Source organism: Petromyzon marinus, chromosome 1 (assembly GCF_048934315.1).
Source record: "Petromyzon marinus isolate PM22_M1 ecotype Great Lakes invasive population chromosome 1, UKy_Petmar_22M1.pri1.0, whole genome shotgun sequence".
Taxonomy (NCBI): domain Eukaryota; kingdom Metazoa; phylum Chordata; class Hyperoartia; order Petromyzontiformes; family Petromyzontidae; genus Petromyzon; species Petromyzon marinus.
This window is the reverse complement of record NC_133667.1, coordinates 14,705,004-14,714,517: the sequence shown is the minus strand read 5'-3', so window position 1 is coordinate 14,714,517 and position 9,514 is coordinate 14,705,004. Positions and strand designations below refer to the sequence as shown.

Below are 9,514 nucleotides of genomic sequence, written 5' to 3'. Positions count from 1 at the left end.
AAATAAACACGCGCTCAACCAAAGCTCTCGGCCGTCTCACGCTTTTATTGAGGCCCCCTCCCCACCGACACAGTCCAAACAACCACTCGCACACACAACCACACACGGCGGTGGGAGGCTCCACACGCGTCTCCTCATCACCACCCCTCCCCCTCCTAACCTCACCCTCCCACCACCGCCACAACCTCGGTGGACGCGGCGGCACGGCGAGCCCATCGCGATTCGCCCGTCGCCATCCGGAGTCCCGGTAACGTGGTCGCGCTTTTCCCGGGAGCCCTTCATGCACGTGGGGAGGTCGCCGGTGCCGTCGCTTCCGCCCTCGCTCCCGCCCGACCTCGAGCGTTCGGTCCGTCAAGTTCAGTCGATTGGTCCGTCCGTCCGTCCGACCGTCCGCTCGGGGGGTTCATCCTCGGCACGCGTGATCGCGACGTGTCGGCGCTACCTCTCACCGGTTCCTCTCGCCCCCCCCCCCGCCGCCGCCGCCCGCCACACGCCGGGGATCGAACCCAGGCCGGAGGCGGGCGGTCAACGTCTCGCGGGGAGGGGTGGGGGGGTCAGGAATCGAACGTCGAAGCCACGGACCTCCTGCACGCCAGGCGAGGGAGTTAACATCTCCTAGCCGCCGTGGCTCGCGCCCAATTTTGGTGTGACCTCCCCCACCCCCCCCCCACCCCCACGATGGGGGTGGGGGGGGGCGAGAAGAAAGCCGTCGTTATCGCCGATTATCATTTTATTTTTAAATGTTTAAACCACTTCATAGACTAGAGAGAGATAGTTAAGAACAAGTTGTACGCGTCGCGTCGTCCGCGGGGCTGTCGTGGGGAGCGGTCGTGCGCGTGTGTGTACGCGCGTGTGTGTGTGTACGCGCGTGTGTGTGTACGCATGTGTGTCTGGCACGTGCGGGTTTGTGTGTCTGTGTATGCGTGTGCGTGTGCACGCGGGTGCGTGCGGGTGAGACGCTTGCGTGTGTGCGTGTGTGTGTGTACACAATCCCCACGACAGCCTCTCACAACACGAGTAACGGTTCGCACCCGACAGCGCGAACTATAACTAGGAAACAAGATCAACATTAAGAAATAAAAAACAGATCGACCTTCGGTCACATACTGTGTGTGCGTGTCCGTTGTATGCGTGTGTACATGTGCGTATGGACGGGTGTGTATGTGCGTGCGTGTGTGTGTACGTGTGCACACGCATGAGTGTATGTATGTACTTGCATGCGTGTACGTGCGTGTGTATATGCGTGAGGTATGTGTGTACGTGCGTGCGTGAATGTATGTAGGCGTGTGTGTGTATGTGTGCGTACGCGTGCGTGTGTGTATGTGTGTGTACGCGTGCGTACGTGCGTGTGTGTGTACGTGCGTGTGAGTACGTGTGCGTATGTATGCGTGCGTGCGTCTGTGTATGGGCGTGCGTGTGTGTGCGTGCACGTGCGTGTGTGTATGGGTGTGTATGGGTGTGTGTATGGGCGTGCGTGCTTGCGTGTATGTGCACGTGCGTGTATATGCGTGCGAGTGTATGTGTGTGAGTGTATGTGTGTGTATGTGTAAGTGTGTTCATGCGTGTGTGTATGGGCGTGCGTGCATGTATGTGTGCGTGCACATGCGTACGTGCATGTATGTGTACGTGCGTGTGTGCATGTGTGAGTGTGCGTGTGTGTACGTGCACGTGTGTGTACGTGTGTGTGTGTACGTGTGTGTACGTGTGTGTGTGTGTGTACGTGTGCGTGCACGTGTGTGTACGTGTGTGTGTACGTGTGCGTGCACGTGTGTGTACGTGTGTGCGTGGCCCTACTCGACCACTCTGCCCATAACCCAGGGCGCCCCCCCCCCCTCCCACAGACCAACCCCCGCCGTGACCGCTCCCCCGTTCCAGCGAAAGCCCCTACGGCGTAGTTTCTGCTCCCCCCTTCATGTGCGCGACCCCCGCGGGGGGTGGGGATGAAGGAGTGGGGGGGGGGCTAACCCCGGGTAACCGAATGGGGGCAGCAAAATAATAAAAAAATAAATTCCCAAAAACTTCACCCAAGCTTTTGAGTCGTCCGTCCGCTCGTCCGGCCGTCATCCCGCTCGTTCCAACCCATTCGCGAATTCGCTCGGCAGCGGCGGCGAGATGCGATCGACCCTCGCCTGGTGTGCACGAGGTTCCCTCTGGGTTCGATCCCGACCCCAACCTGACGTTGGCCTCTCTCCATCGATCTCTCTGCCCCGTGGACGTGTGGATTCGCCTCCGGTTGCCTTCCCACGTTCCGAATGGACGGCGGAGAGCATCGGAGAGCATTCGGGCGGCCGCTCTGAATTTCCGCGCGAGCGATTGAGCCCGCTTCGCTGGGCGATCGTTTGTGTCTTGGCCAAGTTCGCCTCTGAAGAAACGAGCTATGCGTAGCTCAAGTGGGGACTTCCCGGGTCAAATAAATGATAGCCCGCCAACGAATTTACGTCGATTCTACGAATGCGGATGGGGGGAGGGGGGGGTAAAAAAAACCCCGAAGACCCTGGAAGAAAAATCCAAGCGACCACGTGGGTAGAGAGAGAGACACGCAAACTCCAAATATACAGCAGGCGTCTGCCGTCAGGGGTCGGGGTTGAACTCACAACCTCCTGCATGCCAGGCGAGGGAGTTAACATCTCGCCCGATTCAAAGAGAACGGAGGGGCGGCTTAGTTGTCTGGCGCCGCGGGCTCGGGGTCAGAGGTCGGAGGCCAGCACTCAGGCACAGGGTCACCCGGGTGACCCCCCACCCTCCCCCGGCCACAGCCTTGCCCGCTCCTCGCTTTTATTCACTAGTTAGTCACTTTCATTCACTAGTCTACTCCTTTCATTCAGCGGTGAGTCATTTTCAGTCCTTCACTCCCTCCTTTCATTCACTGGTCAGTCACTTTCAGTCCTTCAATCCCTCCTTTCATTCACTGGTGAGTCACTTTCACGCCTTCACTCCCTCCTTTCATTCACTGGTGAGTCACTTTCAGTCCTTCACTCCCTCCTGTCATTCACTGGTGAGTCACTTTCACTCCTTCACTCCCTCCTTTCATTCACTGGTGAGTCACTTTCACTCCTTCACTCCCGCCTGTCACTCACTGGTGAGTCACTTTCACTCCTTCACTCCCTCCTGTCATTCACTGGTGAGTCACTTTCACTCCTTCACTCCCTCCTGTCATTCACTGGTGAGTCACTTTCACTCCTTCACTCCCTCCTGTCATTCACTAGTGAGTCACTTTCACTCCTTCACTCCCTCCTGTCATTCGCTGGTGAGTCACTTTCACTCCTTCACTCCCTCCTGTCATTCACTGGTGAGTCACTCTGAATCCTTCACTCCCTCCTGTCACTCACTGGTGAGTCACTTTCAATCCTTCACTCCCTCCTGTCATTCACTGGTGAGTCACTTTCACTCCTTCACTCCCTCCTGTCATTCACTGGTGAGTCACTTTCAATCCTTCACTCCCTCCTGTCATTCACTGGTGAGTCACTTTCAGTCCTTCACTCCCTCCTGTCACTCACTGGTGAGTCACTTTGAATCCTTCACTCCCTCCTGTCATTCACTGGTGAGTCACTTTCAATCCTTCACTCCCTCCTGTCATTCACTGGTGAGTCACTTTCAGTCCTTCACTCCCTCCTGTCATTCACTGGTGAGTCACTTTCACTCCTTCACTCCCTCCTGTCATTCACTGGTGAGTCACTTTCAATCCTTCACTCCCTCCTGTCATTCACTGGTGAGTCACTTTCACTCCTTCACTCCCTCCTGTCATTCACTGGTGGGTCACTTTCAATCCTTCACTCCCTCCTGTCATTCACTGGTGAGTCACTTTCACTCCTTCACTCCCTCCTGTCATTCACTGGTGAGTCACTTTCACTCCTTCACTCCCTCCTGTCATTCACTGGTGAGTCACTTTCAATCCTTCACTCCCTCCTGTCATTCACTGGTGAGTCACTTTCACTCCTTCACTCCCTCCTGTCATTCACTGGTAAGTCACTTTCACTCCTTCACTCCCTCCTGTCATTCACTGGTGAGTCACTTTCACTCCTTCACTCCCTCCTGTCATTCACTGGTGAGTCACTTTCACTCCTTCACTCCCTCCTGTCATTCACTGGTGAGTCACTTTCACTCCTTCACTCCCTCCTGTCATTCACTGGTGAGTCACTTTCAATCCTTCACTCCCTCCTGTCATTCACTGGTAAGTCACTTTCAGTCCTTCACTCCCTCCTGTCATTCACTGGTGAGTCACTTTCAGTCCTTCACTCCCTCCTGTCATTCACTGGTGAGTCACTTTCATTCCTTCACTCCCTCCTGTCATTCACTGGTGAGTCACTTTCAATCCTTCACTCCCTCCTGTCATTCACTGGTGAGTCACTTTCAATCCTTCACTCCCTCCTGTCATTCACTGGTGAGTCACTTTCAGTCCTTCACTCCCCCCTGTCATTCACTGGTGAGTCACTTTCACTCCTTCACTCCCTCCTGTCATTCACTGGTAAGTCACTTTCAATCCTTCACTCCCTCCTGTCATTCACTGGTGAGTCACTTTCAATCCTTCACTCCCTCCTGTCACTCACTGGTGAGTCACTTTCACTCCTTCACTCCCTCCTGTCATTCACTGGTGAGTCACTTTCACTCCTTCACTCCCTCCTGTCATTCACTGGTGAGTCACTTTCAGTCCTTCACTCCCGCCTGTCACTCACTGGTGAGTCACTTGCAGTCCCTCCTTCCCCGTCAGTCACTCGTCAGTCACCGTCAGCCCTTCGTCGCCGCCTTTCATTCCTTCTTACAGTCGCCGGCCAGCGGGCGTCAGTCGCCCGCCGGTCACCTTCAGTCGCCCGCGCCGCCTCCCTCCACCGCCTCCTCGTCCCGCGCTGCCGGCGCCCGGCAACGTCACCGTCACTCGGAGCACCGTGCGGCGCCGCCGCTGCCGCCGCCGCCGCCGGCACCGCGTCACTCCGCGACTCACCGTCACTCGCTCCGCCCGGCGGCCGGCGCCGGCTCTCAGCGTCACGACCGCAGCCGCTTGTCCGTCCGACGTCAGTCGACGTCCGCCGTCCGGGGCCGTCACTGTCACGTCTCCTCCTCCGTGGCGGCGATGTCGCCGCCGCCGCCGCCGCCGCCGGCCCGTCACGTGCACGACGCCGGCAGGTGCGTCGCCCCGAGGCACCGTCAGCTAACGCTCGCGACGACTGCGGCGGCGCCGGCCCCGTCGTCGCCCGGCGGTGCTTTGGCCGCCGGGCCGAACGTCCGTCAGTGTCACCGTCACGCGACGTCACCGCCGCCGCCGACGCCGCCGCCGCCCGCGCGCTCCATCGCTCACCGGTAGCCAAAACGAACGCGACCGGGCAGCAGCGGTCACCGGCTACCGCTGCCGGCGCCGCCGTGACCGTGGTGGTGGCCGTGGCCGTGGCCGTGGTGGTGGTGGTGGTGGTTTGGAGGCGGCTCTGACTTCTTGAGCTGCCGTCTCAGCGCGTCGATCTTGCCGCGCGTCTCGGCGTCTTCTTCTCCGTGCGCCTCGATTTTCTTGTCGTCGTCGTCGTCATCGTCGTCGTCTCTGCAGTCGTAGTCCACGCTCGCCGGCCGCCCCTCCCCACCTCCTCCGCCGCCGCCGTCGCCGCCGCCGTCGCCAGGGCGAACCTTCGCGACGTCCTGCGGGTTTTTTTTGGAGGGGGGGGCCGGGGCAGAGCGGGCGGGAAGGTTCGTGGCGACCGAGCGATTTACCGTGCGCGGGCGCGAGTCCTCGCTTATAAGCGCCGGTTGCGGTGTTCGCGCTCGCGACTGCGACACGTTCCCCGTTTCCCGCTGTGATGCCGGTCCTTCTTCCGGTGACGATGCTGGTGGTGGTCGTGATTACCGGCGAAACGTCACGGTTACTCGAACCGTAGATGCTGTTTAACTCTCCAACGCGCGACAACCGATTAGTGCTGAACCAGCAACGAGTTGGGGCACGTTTTGTTTACGTGACACTACCCCGTCACTAAATTGGCCGCGGTGGCGGCTTTAACGACACATCAATATTCACGCGATGTAATCCATCCCGTTAGGGAACTACTTTTCACACGACCGCGATAACGCGGTTTCTGAGTGGTCAACAACTACTTTCTTAAAATGGTACACGCGGAACAACACGGTAACGTGCTGGCGGCGGCGGTGTACCCTCAGTTACCTGCCACGCCACCTCAACCGCGCGGTGTGCGTGGTAGTGACGTCGCTTCTCGCCGAACTTTTATCGTTGTTACGTTATTTACAGGCACGTCGTTTTCGCTCGGCGCGCTGCGCTTTTCACGAATGCGTCTTCTACGACGACGGCTACCACCCCGCGCGTCGGGGACGCGTGGGCTGCAGGCGAAAACAATAATATTATTAAAACGTATATATATATAAATCGTTCGGCTGGAACGATCGCGGTGACGGCACTCACAGCGGGGGCGGCGGTGGCGGTGTCGGCGCTGCCGGGGGCCTCGCTGCTGGTCGGGCAGGCCCCGCACACCTCCTTGGTGTGGGTGGCCACGATGGCCGACTCCACGTAGGGGAAGTCCAGGAAGGAGTAGGGCAGTGAGAGGCGCACCGTGAGGCGACCGCACCTGCACGGGGGAGGGAGGAGGTGGATGATGATGATGATGAGGAGGAGGAGACGCACGAGGGGGGAGACGCTTTGACGGAGCCGCTCAAGATGAAAGCAACTCTAAACTATTTAAGCTTAGTTTTTTTTTTTTGCTATCAGGTAATCAGGCCCCACTGAACTGCGTGGCTCTTTTTTTTTCAGAAGCAACCTGGCCGTCACAAATGACAGGTCAACGAAGTGGGCTTTGCATCAGCATCATCACCGTGTGGACATTTATAGCGGCATACCAGGCGTGACAGTGACACTCACGGACACTCGGCCCGGCGGCCAACTGGACATGGTTGACTGCTGTGCCAGGCTAGGTGCAGGAGGAGGTCACGGGACAGACCCAGGTGATGCCATGGGCTGACTGCTGTGCCAGGCTAGGTGCAGGAGGAGGAGGTTCACGGGACAGACCCAGGTGGCGCTATGTGTTGATGAACTGAGGATGACTGGGGCAAGGCTGGTGCATTTGCACCAGCTCCCACCACCCCACCACCATCACCACCGCAGCACCCACAAATCAACCAGCGCACGTGCACGGTAATTACTGGACGCGGTGTGCCCATCGAGAGCCCCCCCCCCGCCCCTTGCCCCCCCACCCCCGGCTCCTCGACCTGTCGTAGACGAGGATGTCGTTGCGCTGCCCGCCCAGCAGGGTCCACAGGTCGGGCCCGGACGAGGCCTGCGCGTGGGCCGTCACCGCGGACGACGACGAGGAGGCGGAGGAGGGGAGGCGTCGTGCCAGGCGGCGGGCGGAGGAGCGCGAGTGAGGGCCGTGCTCGCTGAGCAGCGCGTAGGCCACGTCGCTCAGGCCGCGCGCGTCCAGGCGTGCGCGCAGCCTGTCCAGCCTGCGTGTGCGTGTGTGCGCGCGTGTGTGTACGTGTGGGCGCGCGTGTGTAGGTGTACGTGTGGGCGCGCGTGTGTAGGTGTACGTGGGTGGATGTGCGTGTGCGCGTACGTGTGTATGCACGTGTGTGGGTGTACATAGGTGTGTACGTGTGTGTGGGTGTACCGTGTGTGTGGGTGTGCATGCGCGTGCGTGTGTACATGCGTAGGTGTGCGCGTGTGTAGGTGCGCGTGTACACGGGTGTGTGTTCACGTGTGTGTGTGTGTACATGTGTGCGTGTGTGGGTGTGTGTGTTTGGGGAGCAGTGGTGTAGCGATTAGCGCGCTGCGAACCCGGCCCCCTTCGTGGGTTCAATTCCCGTGCAAGGCCAGCACCAGGGACAAATATCCGAACCAGCCCTGAGCCACCCCGAGGTCGACTCAGCCTTAAATGAGTACCTAGTGCGGCGTATGACCATCGCAACTGGGGAGACAAAGGCGGCCGAGCGTGGTGCTGGCCACCCACCCCCTCGTGTGTCGTGCCGGCCTTCATAGGTGCTCGCTAACAGCACTTGCCCCGACAGTCTGTTAAGGCTACACGGGGAGATCGTTTTTTTTTGCTTTGTGTCCCCCGACTCCCGCGACTCCCCCAATTGCGCCACCACCACCACTCACTCCAGAGATTGTCCACGAGGCAATTCAGATTTACAAACACAGACATAATTTCAACCGAGAGGATGGTTTCAAATTAAGAAAATCATTGGAAAGATGTTCTAAATCAAACCAAACATTAAACTAGTTTTCAATGGTACAGTATATTTTTTCAAGTAGTGGTATCCCAAACTTTCACAGCAGCTTATTTCCCTTCACACCAACATTATGTAAACCCCCCCCCCCCCCACCATGCCGGTCCAGTACATCATTGTTATGCTAATTCCTTTGTCAAGGCGTTTTTTGTTTCCTCCCACACAGCTTAAAGGACGCGACCTGGGCTTGGCTGTCTTCACTCCAACGCTGTCCTCTGGACAGTCCAGTCCCTTCACCTGATGAAGGCCACTTGTGTTGTGGCCGAAACGTCGTGATTTTTTTCTTCTTTTATTTGTACCTACGTGACTTTACCGAATAGAACCAAAGAGCACTCACTCCACGGCCTGCGATCGTCAAAGGCGGCAGCTTCCCGCCAGCAGCGCCAGGACGCGCACGCAGCCTGCGTGGTCCCCCATCGGGTCGACGCCGTCCGCGTCCCTCCAGGGGGGCGCCGGTCGGCACAGCGCGAGGGCGCCCTTCGCCTCCTCCACCCTCCCAACCTCGTCCCCTCCTCCTCCTCCTCCTCCTCCTCCCCCTCGTCGTCCTCCTCCCCCGGCCGGGACAGACGCCAGCGCCGCGGCTGCGACGGCGGCGTGCCGAGGTCTAGCCGCCAGAGTGGGCGTGGCTCCGGCCAACAGGGCCAGGACCGCCACCGCCACCGCCACCGTCACCGTCACCGTCACCGCCCGTGGTGGCCGTGACGGCCGTGGCGGCGGTGGCGGCCGTCGCCCCGGGGGTTTGCCCCACGGCCGAGGCCCCATGGCCCCGCCGGGAGGCCTGGCGCCTCAGCGCGCTGTCGGAGAGAGAGAAGAGAGGGTAGAGAGAGATGAGAGAGACATGGGTGATTATTGGTGGTGGATGCCGACGCGAGGATTAAGGTGCCGATCTTTTTGAATTTGCGATTGGATTTTGTTTTTTTTGTGGGAGGGCGGCAGGGAGGGTGGCTCTGTTCTAAACATTGGCCGTGTGACAGAGAGAAAGAGCTACCCGTCGGAGGCCGTTTGACTGTGGGAAGGGCTGCGTGCAGATGCAGCACTTGTCGTAGTTATGAGAGCGAGAGAGTGAGCGAGAGAGAGCGAAATGTAGTAGGAAGAGAGGGGGCAGAGAGGGGGGGGCAGAGAGGGGGGTAGAGAGAGAGGGAAGGGGTAAGGAGAGCAGAAAAAATTGTTGGGTTTTTCATTTAAAAGGGGGGGGGGAGGTTTACATAAAGCAAAGCATTAAAAAAACCGAAATGATGAACGGAGCAAAGTGCCGACTACACCGAGCATCTTCTTGTTTCCTCTGATCGTAAAAAAAAGTGAG

General features: G+C 58.8%; 1 protein-coding gene across 1 annotated transcript; it reads right to left on the bottom strand.

Moving 5' to 3' along the window:
* Positions 1-25: 25 nt before the first annotated feature.
* On the bottom strand, positions 26-7,884 carry LOC116941623 (uncharacterized). Its single transcript, XM_076060226.1, has 4 exons — positions 7,865-7,884; positions 7,195-7,428; positions 6,395-6,557; positions 26-5,622 (listed from the first exon to the last, which is right to left on the bottom strand). The coding sequence occupies exons 1-4, from the start codon at positions 7,882-7,884 to the stop codon at positions 5,329-5,331; spliced, it is 711 nt and encodes a 236-aa protein (XP_075916341.1). The 3' UTR covers positions 26-5,328.
* Between the last annotated feature and the right edge of the window lie 1,630 nt (positions 7,885-9,514).

Bases quoted from the DNA above. Each gene is read 5' to 3' on its own strand.
- LOC116941623 (XM_076060226.1), bottom strand. From the start codon at position 7,884: ATGGTCATACGCCGCACTAG. The intron at 7,429-7,864 runs GTACTCATTTAA...ACGCACACGCAG, and splicing joins ATGGTCATACGCCGCACTAG to GCTGGACAGGCTGCGCGCAC. The intron at 6,558-7,194 runs GTCGAGGAGCCG...TCCCCCGTGCAG, and splicing joins GACATCCTCGTCTACGACAG to GTGCGGTCGCCTCACGGTGC.